General features: G+C 48.6%; 1 protein-coding gene across 10 annotated transcripts in view; it reads right to left on the reverse strand.

Moving 5' to 3' along the window:
- EHMT1 (euchromatic histone lysine methyltransferase 1) overlaps positions 1-12,659 on the reverse strand; it is a 123,691-nt gene that overhangs the window by 58,488 nt on the left and 52,544 nt on the right. For 8 of the 10 annotated variants that reach the window (XM_064727575.1, XM_064727577.1, XM_064727583.1 and 5 more), the window contains exon 2: positions 8,022-8,109. In XM_064727575.1, the coding sequence (XP_064583645.1) occupies positions 8,022-8,109 (88 nt within the window). Of the gene's footprint in view, positions 1-8,021; positions 8,110-11,705; positions 11,764-12,524; positions 12,548-12,659 lie in introns of those variants that run through there. The other 2 variants (XM_064727581.1, XM_064727578.1) reach the window with 2 other exon arrangements.

A 12,659-nucleotide genomic window follows, 5' to 3' on the forward strand; every position in this document is an offset into this window, starting at 1 on the left:
TTAACTATTTGAAAAGCTGTGGGCAGAGGGAGCCACAACTATGCCTTTATTCTTTCAATTCTTGTTTCTCTTTCTGCATTCAGGGTCTTTAAAAGGCCATTTAAGCAATTATTGCAGCAAAGTCAGTGCCAGGAAAAAAATGCAAAGCAACAAAAAATAATCTCTGTAACCACAGCTGGAGGTTTCTAGAGCCCAGCTTTAGGCACCTGGGTGAATGAAGCCTTCAAGATTTGTTGATTTAAACACTGTGCTCTCCCACCAGAGCAGTCAAACAACTTCAGTGGCTGACTATGAGATAAACTGAGTAAGCAGAGAGCAAGAATTGCTCTACCTGCCATGAAAGCAACCAAAACAATGTGAATTAGAGCACTGCCCTAGGGAAAAAGTAACTGCATTACTCCAGAAAGCAGCACGGGCTTTATGAAAAATCCATGAGGCTGAAATCAAAATCACACACAAACACACACACACACTTATTTCCCTTATTGTGAAATGCAATCTGATTGACTGTGGAAGTGGCACCAGCCTTCCAAACCTGTGTGAGCAGAGGTTTGATACAACAGAGATGTGGAACTTCACAGCAAAGACTGAGAGAAACCACAATTCCCTGAGACACTGCAAGCAGGATGCTCCCTTTCTTTGGGGTAAAACCCCTCCATTCTCCCATTCCCACTTCTGGCAGCCCCAAAACAAACCCATGAGCAGTTGGGAATGGCATTGTTCCCTCCACACTGAGCTCTGGGCTCCTGCAAGCAGCACCAGCCCATCATCCCCACCTCAAACCCAAACTGAAGATTTGCCCTTGGAGCATCAGTTTATATCAAGAGCAGCGTCACAATTTGTGTGGCTGGGTTTTCCCAACCAGGACACCTGATCTGGTGACAGGAAAACAGGAATTGCCATCCCAGGCTCACCAAGGGCACCTGCACAGCACAACTCAAAATATTTCACAGCTTTGCTGAACTCTGCCACAGCCAGGGATGGGAACACAGACCAGAGGCAGCAGGAGCCTCCCTGTGTTGTCACTCCCCAGTGACAATACTGAATCAAACAGGAGCTTTTCCACAGCCCAGACACCTGAAGAAACACTTCTTCCCGACGTGACCTTTTCATCCCCCCTTTTTCATTCCCCAAAAAAAGCTTCACTGAAAACCTGCTAAAATCCTCATTTCAAACACACCTCGTGGCAGTGAGATCTCCCCTTGAAAATGCTGCTCAGCAGCTTTTCTGCTCCTGTGCTGAAAGTGCAAGGGAATTACAAACCCAAAGTTTTTATTTCTCTAAAACTTGGTGACTTTACAGCATTCATCCCTTCAAAGTAGGCCAAAACCAAGGTTTTCTCCACATTCAGTTTTCTCTCCAACTCACAGCTATTTAATCTACAGGCATTCTTTCTTTAATTAAAAAGAAATAAAAGGTAGGAAGTTCTAGCCTGCATTCATGAAGTATAACCTTATTAATTAGAAACATTCCAGGTTTTTTTTAAAGCTCTTTTAGGCATCCCCTATGCCAGATGCAGCAGGAAAAGCTCCTCCCATGGACCCCAACACTGCCTGAATGCCCATCTGAGCTTGGATTCATTTAAAACCCAGCTAATTTAAAACCCAAGAGATTTACTGGTGTATTTGAAGTTGATACCAAGTAAATACACATTATTTAGGGGCTGGGTACATTTTAGTAACACAAGGAATTTAAGACTCAGGAAGTTGAGCTATTCCACCATCCCTGTAACTCCACGTGGCAAAGAACAGCCAATAATAAATTTAAATCCCTGCTCTGAATTAACAACTCCCTGAGAGCACTGCAGAGCTCCCTGCCCTCCCCAGGCTCAGGCAGAAGGGTCAGGCTCAAGTTTTCACCTCAGAACATCACAGTTGCTCAAAATGGAATTAAACTTCCCAAAGAAAACAGACTCTGGTGAAAATAGGGGAAAACAGACCCTGATGAAAGGAGAAAAGCTAATGCAGGGTGAGACCACCTCATCTAATTTTAGGTGTCTAAAAGGCATCTCAGACTCCAAGGGCCCCTAAGCCACTGCTGCAACCAACAGAGAGAACCCACAAAAAAGCAACACACAACTCACAAAAGCAGCACAGGCTGACTTCAAAAAGTGAACTTAGGACAAACTCACCCCAGCCTGGACCATGTGTGACCTGCCTGCTACCATGTCTAAGCAGAAATGAGCTGGATTAATTCAGATTTAGAATGATAACTTCAAAAAAAACCCCCAAATTAGGTAAAATTAAAGCCACCTCTGCTCTCCCAGCCCAGCCATTGGTTCCTCTTTGCCTGCTGGGGTTTCCAGCCCTTTCAGCAGAGCCAGACCTGGCTGCAGTCCTGCCCTGGAGCTTGCCAGAGCTGGGTCCAGCCTGCCAAAGCTTATCTGTGGGCAGAGGCTGTTTAACAGATGTGTTACTGTCCCCAGCAGCCATGCTGGGCATGACCTGAGGGGACACAAAACCTCTGTGGGGACCCACAGGAACCTCTCATCTGAGGGAGGCCAAAATTCCCTGTTACCTGGACAGTGCTCTGAAAAAAATAAAGGTTTTAATGTATTTTTAAAGTTTGGAGTTCACTGCTTGGTGAAACAAAATAAGAAAAATATGCATTGAGCCCTTGTACTCCAGGCCAAAGTGCAGCCACTAGGTCTGAGGGAAAGAGAGTGAAAAAGAAAAAAATAGAAATAAAAATATATTCTATATATAATATAATATAATATAATATAATATAATATAATATAATATAATATAATATAATATAATATAATATAATATAATATAATATAATATAATATATACTCTCTATATATAATATATAATATATTATATATTATATTATATATAATATATTATATATTATATATTATATTTTTATATAATATATATAATATATTATATATTCTGCAACAAATGCACTACTATCCTATCTGGAACTTTTACACATTTTTCTGAGCATCTTGATGCTGAGAAATCTCTGCCTGTGGGATTTTCCCTGCATTTCCAGAGCCCTCAGCACAGCCAAGAGGCTTCAGCTGCTGCAAGAGAAATGTTTAATCAAAGACAAGGCTTAAATGAACTTAGCTCAAATGAGCTAAGCAAAGACAGAGCTTAAAGGAAAAGCTCAGGATTTGGAAGTGCAGACTGAGGAGTGCACACAGCTGGATTTATACACACTCACATCTCACAGATGTTCTACCTTAACCATCCTTAAAACACCACAGATCCCACAGCCTTTGATTCAATACCCAACTGTCCTGCTGGATAAAAGTGAGAAAAGCACCTGCTTTTAATCTTTGTGTTACAGCAGCTCCCTCCCCTCTTCCTCCTCCAACAAAAAGGAAAACTGCCAAGCAGAGAAGAGCCCAAGCATGAAGATGTTGGGGCTGAAATGACATAGGTGAGGGAGAGGGGGCAGCTGGAGACCCTGAATCCATTGGGATGAAAGCACCTCCTCCATCAATGGAGGCTGGAAGCCACCTGAGCAACCTGACCCAGTGATGGCATCTCTGCCCATGGCACCGAGCTGGAACTGGATCATCTTTAAGGTCCCTTCCAACCCAAACCAGTCTGGGATTCTGGGATTGAAGCCAAAAAGCAGAACATTTTGAAGCCAAGAAATGCAGACAAATGTGCTTTCAGGTAAAAGTTCCTCTCTGGGTTGAGTTATTGATGGTCTCTTCTTGCCCCCAAGCCCTTGTGAAGATGGATTGGTGTCCAGGTATTTCCAGACTCAGATGTCACTCGTCCCTGGAGCACTGTGACACCAAGATGCAAAACAGGAAAAGCAAACCAGAAAAGAGGAGGAATCAACTTCTGCTGGGAGTGCTCAGCATTGAGGTTCCACAGGTTGGGCTGCTGGGATTGGCCAGTGGGCTGGGGATGCTGCTGGGGACTCACAGGGTTGGAAGGGATCTCTGAAGATCATGCAGTCCAAGCCCCTGCCAAGGCAGGGTCACCTGGACCAGGTGACACAGGAACATGTCCAGGTGGGTTTGGAATGTCTCCAGAGAGGGAGACTCCACACCCTCCCCGGGCCCCTGATCCAGAGCTCTTTTCCCTTCCTCATGTTGGGGTGGAACTCCTTGTGTTTTAGTTTATGGCCATTGCTCCCTGTCCTGTCACTGGCACTGCTGAACAGAGTCTGGCACCATCCTCTGACAGCCCTGGGGATGTTTATGTGCACTCATCAGAGCCCTCTGAGACCACCCTGCTCCAGACTAACCACACCCAGCTCCTGCAGTCTGTCCTCACATGAGAGATGCTCCAGACCCCTCATCACCTTTGGAGCCTCCCCAGCAGCTCCTTGTCCTTCAGACCAGAATTTAACCCAAAACTCCAGATGTGGCTGAGTAGAAGGGAAGGATCAACCCCCCTGACACCCTCCAGCCCTACCTTGGCCCCCAGGGCACAGTCTGACCATTAACAGTTAAACTGGCTCAGCAGTTCAATGACTCAGAGCAGACTGACAGCCTCAGGAAACTCCTCCATCCCTCTGCCATGCTTTGGTGTCACAGCCCAGCTCCTGCTCCAGGGCTGCCCCATGGTGCACAGCTGGGTGAACGTGTAAAATCCTGCAGCATCACTTTGCTCTGCCTGGCCTCCTGCTGGCAGCCTCAGCAGGGATCCCAGTGCCAAGGACCTGAGGAGAGCAGGTTAGTCCTTCCCTCCTTTCAAGCTGCCATCCCTGCACTTGGGAATGCAAAGGCTGCAGCTGCTCAATGGAAACAGCACTTCCTGTGCTCACAGCAGCTTCCTACCTGCAATAAGAGGAGAAAAAGGGGAAAAAAAAGGCTCCTCCAGGAGTTTAAACCCCTGACAGTCTCTCAAAGCAGGCTGAAGTTTATCTGAGAACAGCACTGTCTCACCCAGCACTGTGGCTCTTGTAAAGCAGCTGCCTTGGGTGAGGGCTCAGAAACACAGGAGCAAATGGAGAATTTCATTCCCAACACCCATTCCTGCTCCTTTGTGCTGCTGCTTTCCTGGAACTTTCCACCCCTGGGCTTGGGCAATCAGAAAAGGAGTGGTTTGCCTTGAAAGGTCAAGGGAGACGCAGAGCTGGGAGTGAAGCACACGAGGAGCTGAATTCACTTGCAATCCTTGCAAAGAAACCACTTTTTAATAGTTTCTCTCTGAGTCACACTAAAGACAATATGGCCTAATAAAAGCTTTTTTCCACTCATCTCCCATGTCCCTGCCCCCTTCCCCACCCTGTCAAAGGGAAGTATGGACCTAAGCTTACACCCACATGTGAAACTGCACTGGAGCATTTCCCATGGACCACAGAGCAGCTTCATCCACAGCTTCTTTCTATCTGTGTTGAGCAATTTTACACAGACAGGGACACTGAGCCTAGTGAGCAACTTCCACAGGCTGGGACTCACCCCAAGAACTGGAAATGAAAGTGCTGGAATGTGCAAAGAGCTTGTTCCTACAAACACATGTCCCATTTAGAGCTCAATCATTTCTCTCTATCAGGATGAAGGCAGAGGAGGAGAGCCCAGGTGGGAACCACAGGGGATTTCTGCAGCACCTCCCTGCTGAGGAACAGAGAGCAGAACACCCCAACTGCCCACACAAGGGCTTCCCACCCACCAACAACCCACGAGATGTCCCAAATGAAGGCTGAGGACCACCAGGAAAGGTCCACTGCCTCCAAGCTGCACATCAGTGAGGGCCAGGATGGATGGGAGCACCTTGGAGCACCCTGGTCCATGGTACAAAGTGGAATGAGATGAGCTTTGAGGTCTCTTCCAGCCCACACCAGTCTGTGATTCTGTGATTATCAACTCAGCTCAGCTACTGCCCCACCAGAGCAAGATCCTTCCCTGCAAGAGATCTTCATGGAGATCTCTACCAGGATGATGTTCTCCACTGCAGCTGACAGGCCTTGCTTGGGGTCAGAGCCCTGAATATCAGCCCAGGCCTCAAGCTATCCGAATTTCCTGTCTTGTCCTGGACTCAGGCAAAGCTCAAGTTTGTGCAGAGGTGGAATTGGTGCAAGGCCATTCAGAGGCAGCAGTGGAGCTATGGGATGTGATAACACAATTCCAGCAGGTACCTGACCTGCCCTCAGCATCAGCACCTTTCTGAGGCAGGAGGGAGTGAAAAGAGGGGGAAACAGAGCAATTCACAGTGAGCTTTAGTCAGCCTTTGGATCTGCAGCTTCAAGTTTGGAAGTTTGGATGCCAGGTTAATATTGTCAGGTTACCTGGCAGGGGTTTTTCCCAAAGGGAACACAATCCAGAGCAGCTTCAGTCACACACTGCAGCCATGGCTCCCACCAAACACACCCTCAGCAGCCAAACCAAGCCAGTCTGTGCCACTGACAGAGATATTCAGCAGCACAATGCTCCTCACTAAAGGGAAATGACTGATCAAGAAAACTGGAAGCTGAGACTTCAGGGTGCTTTTCCAGTCCACACATCCCAGCTGATTCCCCAAGGCAGGAAACTGGGCTCAAAGGAACCATTCCTGCAAGCCTGCTGGAATGATTTCATGTTCATGCAACAGTCAAAAATGTGCTTTCTGTGCCAGCACTAAACACTGTTATTAACAGGCTTTTGGGCTGTGAACCAAGGTTCTGGTGGTGATGATGCTCCCAGGATCCCAGCTGGGGAGCCAGGGGCAGCAGGGACAATGTCCCAGCACAGCAGCACACACATCACAGGCTGTGACACTCCTGGTGTGCCTGGGGAGGCAAGGACACTGCAGAACATTCCAGAAGAATTGAGACTCACGTTTAGGAGCCTCCTCTCCCTGGGAATAGAGGCTGGAGTGGTTGGAATTTCTCTGTCCCTGCACAGGGAGGGCTCTCAGCTTCCCTCTGACACAGCATTTGCTCCAAGTCAAAGCCAGTCAAGAGGCACAGAAATGTCTCTTCCCACCCTTCTTTTGGATTTTTTTACCTGCACAGATTCCTGACACCTTAACATCAACCAAGAGTTATACAAAAAACCTTTATAATCCTGAGCTAAGAAAGGCAAGGGATCAAAGTGAGTTTCCCCAAAGCAGCACAACCTCCCATCAGCACCTCCTGACACCTCAGATTTTGTCTCTGCTCTGCTCTGCCCAGACCAGAGGTCCCTGTGCCACCACTGCTGGCAGCAGGATTCCTGTGCTCCCAGTTAATATCCAAGCACCTGACACAGAATTCAGTATTTCTGCCTGTTCTGAGCTTTACTTCCTAACTAGAGCAACTTGACAAAACATTATGCTGTACAGAAAAGAAAGAAAAAAGCAATGCTGTACTCAAACACAACAGAATTAAGTCCAAAATTTTGCTTCTAGATAAGAGTAGGGATTTGGATGGGGCCAGTTCAGTGCTTTCATAATGCTCTATTATGGAAAGGAGAACAAAAATATACCAAATCCCTGAAGAGCTGTGAGAAGTAACTAGTCCAGGAATAATAAAAAATGCAAAGAAAGGAGGGAGTTGGGGGAAAGATAAAGGGTGGTGGGTTTTTCTTCCCTAATCCCACTGACACATTTATTAAACCCTTAGATTTGTGTGCATGTAACTCACAGACAACTCTGCAGGAAAAGACTTTGTCAGTTGAACCTGTGCTGCATCCTGCACAGTCAGAGCTGCAGAACCCCCACAGGAGCCACGAGGTGTGGGGTGTCTGAGCCCTGCAGCCTTTGGAGCTGCTCTGCAGCCACAGAGAAACCCAGAGCAAAACAGAAAGCCAACATTCCTAGAGGGAGGAAAAGGTCATGGTGGGGAGGGATCAGAGTTCAGCTCAAACCAGGCACACACACAGGAAGTTCAAAGTAACTCCTGTGCACTTCACACCAATGCAGAAGTGAAAATTAAATCTCCTTCTTCAGGGGAGCAGTGAGGGATGGACAGAAAAGCAAATCTGCATGTCCAGTGGAAGAGCCCTGCTGAGAACAAGCACAGGAGAAGGGAGCCTGTGCTTGTGGGAGCACAACTGGGGGGCACTGAGCACCTCTCCAAGCCCCAGTTGTGTCCCCATCTGTGCCCACCTCACCAGCCAGCTCTGACCCTCAGCCAGTGCTCACCTTCCTCTTTGTTGTTGGTGATGTCTTTCAGCAGCTCAGTCTTCATGCAGCCGTCTTTCCTTGGCTCTCCCTTACTCAGCACTGCTCGCTGTGGTGGGGGAGAAGAAAAACCAGAAACATCAGGGTTGAGCTCAGTGCTCAGACACACGGTGCATTCAAAAGAAGAGACAATCATGGACACATCCTGTTTACAGCACAGCCAAACCTCCCTCTGCAAAATAAAGGCTGCCAGGAAGCTGCCACCAAGGCACAGGTCACAGATAAAACACGGCAGGGCTGGCCCAGGCTGACAGCCCCAGGAGCACGGGGGCTCCAGGCTGTGCCCAGGGCTGGCACCTCCCAGCCCAGCCTTGGATGCAGCCAGACAGATTTTCCCAGTGCAACGTGCCTGGGAACCCAGCTGAGTCCATCTGCATGAAAGGCATCTCGAGGAGGTGACTCTGACTCCCCCAAAACGTTCAGATCTATCAGACTTCTCACTATGACCTCATTTATCAACAGTCCCAGCCCATGTGCTTTTGGTGGCTTGGTTGGGTTTTTTTTTGCAGCTCATTCAAATGAACATCCAAAATTGCAAACCATCACTCAGCTACAGCTACCTCCTCATTCATAACATCCATGTTTATTAAAGTTAATGAGCTCTATTTTTAATTCTATAGAAAGCAATTTTTCTTTTTCCCCCTCTTAAAAAAAAAAATTTAAAAGGGAACACCTGCTCATCTCCTCTACCTTTCACACGCCTGGCACCACGTTGTTAGCTCAGGTTTGCAGCCTTCATACCTTCCCATTTTCTACTTTGAAGTAGCAAGACCGAACCAAAAAAACAAAACCAAAAAAAACAAAACCAAAAAAACAAAACCAACAACCTACTACCAAAATAAACCAGAAGGAAAATGGTATTTTTAAAAAATGAGCTAGAAGGGGTCTTTGCCCCAGCTGAGTTTCAGCAGAGGGCTGGGGGTGCCCTGCAGAGCTGGAGGTCGGAGCCGGGTTCAGCGCGCGCTGCACGAGAATAAGCCCAGGTCAAGCCAACTGTTGTAGGCCAGCACGGGGAGCAGATGGTGCCTGCAGCCATGCAAATCACAGGGTTTAAAGCTCACTGGGTGATAAAGAAAGAAAAACAACCTGCCCACCTCCCTTAGAGCAAGTGAGGGGGATGAGACACGCATGGAGGCCGGTGTGCAGCTCCCAGCAGCTCTCCCACGCTGGGTGGGACTGTCCAGAGCTGGCAGAGATGGGCTCTGCTGCTGTCACCAGCCACCCTGCCAGGCTGGGCAACTCACAGCAATGCCCTGTGCTGGCAGTGCTGCAGAGCAGCCCCCAGCCCCAGGCAGGGCTCACCCAGCCCCAAATCCCTGCAGGATCGCCCTGTCCTGCCCCCAAATCCACCATGGCAGAGACACCAAGGGAAGGAGGGAGACAGAGTCCTGGGAAAGCCTCCACCACCTGCCAGGCCCAGAGCTAAGGGCACTTCAAGGATGGCTCCTGCAGCACAGGACAGAGGCTGTGGATGGCTGCCTGTCCCTGCCTGTCCCCAGCCTGCCCCGAGCACAATCAGACACAAACCCAGCCACATCCCAGTGCTCTCAGCACCAGCACCTTGTGCTCCAAGCACAGCACCTTCAGATCTCCAGGCACACAGCAAAAAGCTGCTGTGAGCACTGGAAAGCTCAGTCAGCCCAGGCTGACACAGAACCTACCTTCAGCAGACACTGGCCAACAGCTTCCATTGAGAAATGACCATAAAGCACAGCCCAAACTCTGAACATAGAGCAGCTGTTTTATTTATTCACTTGCTAAGCCAGTAATTCATATCCTTGCTGCAAACATGAGCTTGTAAACCCTACCTCTCCTCTAGCCAGACCTCTTGTAAACTGGGAATAACCTGAGTTTTTCTCATGGATTATCCTGCAGCAAGACCTGAGCAAAGAGAGCTCAGAGTGCTCGAGGGCAGCCCTGGCTCCCACCACAGCCAGGGGCACCAGGCCCTGGCCACAGGCACCAGCAGCAAATAAAGAGCCTCAGTCAGCCTAACAGGGACCAGTTTGTTTTCCCAACCTTTGTTGCAACAAGGAGAGGTCTTGATATTCCTGCTCCTCCACTGACTCATACAAGAAGCCCCAGGATTTCCAGGGGCCATTCTTTGCCATCTGAACACGATTTTTCCTGTGTTTCCTAAGCTGTAACCTCACTCCACACACTGCCCACGCTCTCCCTTCCACAGAGGCGTTGCTGCTGCTCGCCCATGAGGAGAAGCCACTGCAGGAACCCTGGGGTCAATGAGACCTTGACCACCCTCCCTGCTCGCTGCAGTCACCAGCAGCTCAGAGCTGCCTGCCCAGCTCTCAAAGCAGAACTCCCAACTCCAAGAGAGAAACCATCACTTTTGTCCTTCGAGAGTACAAAAGCTGGGTGCCAAGGCAAGGCTGGCTGAGGTGGCATCTCCCAGGCTCTCCTTCCTACCTCAGAGACAGCAGAGGCGACAACGTTACAACTTCCCACCAAAAACTCGGCATCAAGGTAGAAAAAGAAAAGAATCATTAAAAACAAAAATGAAACAAAAAGCCAACTGTGAATTTTGAAGCATTTGGATCAGAAGGAAGCTACAGGAAATCCCTGCAAAGCGCTCGAAGCCTCATCCCCCCAGGCCATTGCTCTCCCATCAACGCCCAGCACCGAGGGACACCCATGGGGCACCCAGCACCATCCATCCCACCCAGCTCCACCCAGCCAACTTAGCACCAACTTCACCGCAAGTGTCAATACCTCCAGCTTTTTTGTGTGTGTGTGTGTGTGTTGGGTTTTTTTTGCCCTCCCCTCCCTTAAATCCAGAGCAAACTTCCCTTTCTGCTCACCCTCCCCATGCCCCATCCGTCCGCTCCCGATTGGCAGGGAAATCCTATACCCACCCTCCCCGCCGAGAAATGTCTGCTCTTGCAGCAGTCCCAACAAAGCCAACTGCCAAGCACACGCTGCTTCACAATAAAAGTCTCACTCGCTCCATTTATTTTTTTCCTCCTTTCCCCCTTTCCCGCAGCCGTCTGCCTCCATTCCCTCGCCCACCCCAGACTGATTATTAACCATCCGTGGCTGGAGAACCTCCATAAAGAGCACACACAACCAGCCACGAAGCCTTCTTGCCCCCCCCCCCAACCCTTAATTTTTAGGTTTCAAAGGGTAGAAAAAATTAGTGCATCTGAAGAAAGACTGATGGGGTCTTTGAAAGGGCTTTAAGAGCCATGAGGAGCCAAGCAGAGGAGCTACTGCTGGTTTAGTTTTTTCCTCTCTGCCTCTGTTTATAAGAAAACAAGCTTCCTCTCCTCCATGAGGTCTTTGGAGGGGATGGAAGACAGGTCAGACCGGCCAAGGAAAGGCTCTGCAGCATTTCCAAACAGATGATGACTACAAACTACAGTGGTGCCTTTAAAACAAACAAAACAAAAAAATTCAACCAAAAACCCAAAAAGCAAAAAAATAAAAAAAGCCCATTAAAAAAAAAAACAACAAAAAACCAAGAAAAAGGGAAAAGAAAGAAAAGAAAAAGAACAAAGCTGAAAGAGCTTTCTCAGCCTCCTCTCCTTGGTATTTTCATCAGCCATCCGGGTGCCCTTCGCAAAGGTCCAAACAGGTTTTATAGGCACAGACAACACATGCACAGCAAAACTCCAACATATTGCAGCTTACCGAGCCCAAGGGAGCAGAGTTACATCATGAGCCCAGCTCCCTGCTCTCCCGGCAGCCCGGCAAGGAGCGCAGGCTGAGGTGCCAAGATGTCTACCTTCACCAGGGTCTTTTTTTTTTTTTTCTTTTTTTTTTTTATGTCTTAAAAATCAACGGTCTGGGAACCCGAGGCTCGCAGCAGCGGTGCTGTGAGCAGAGCTGTGCACACACAGCAGGTCCATCTGGAAGAGGGCTGGGAGCAGGAGACCCCTCAAAGTGCCCGTTCCCATGCGGGGCAGGGCAGGCACCAACACCTCTGTGGGATGGACAGCACTGATCCTGCCTGGATCCAGCCCCCAGCTGGTCACCAACCCCTCCAAGGGACACCAGACCCCACTCAGGACACAGCCCCTGGGAAAGATCCCACCAGCCAGGAAAATGAGGGCTGCAGCAATGCTGGAGCAAGGCAGAGGCAAATCTCTCAACACATGATGCAACCCCAGCAGCAGCAGATTCTTATTCAGTCATTTTTTCCCTCCTTCTCCCCAAAAATATATAAATTGAAATAACACAACCCAAACCAGCCTGCTCATGATAACTTTTGCCTTGAAGAGAAGACAAACATTTTGTAGTTAATTATATAGGAAGTAATGATTAAGAGAATGTTTGTAGAAAGAGAGTGTTTCTTTGTAGGCACGGGGAGGCTGCTCATTTCAGATCTCAGCACTGTGCTTGGGCAAGGCCTGGGCTCAAGGCTCGTGGGGACGCTGACCACGGGCCTGTCATTAGAAACAACAGAAGCATTTGATCTGCAGAAGGAAGGAAACACAACCACGAGCATACCTGGCCTACAAAGCAGTCACCAGTCTCAAAGCTCCTTCTTTTCAGGCTAAGGCCACTTCCTTATAAGCCTCATGCAATCATGTGAACATGGAATTTTATCTGCAGCTCACAACAAGCACTGCCCTCAGCCTGAAG

The sequence above is a fragment of the Zonotrichia leucophrys genome, chromosome 17, assembly GCF_028769735.1.
Source record: "Zonotrichia leucophrys gambelii isolate GWCS_2022_RI chromosome 17, RI_Zleu_2.0, whole genome shotgun sequence".
NCBI lineage: Eukaryota > Metazoa > Chordata > Aves > Passeriformes > Passerellidae > Zonotrichia > Zonotrichia leucophrys.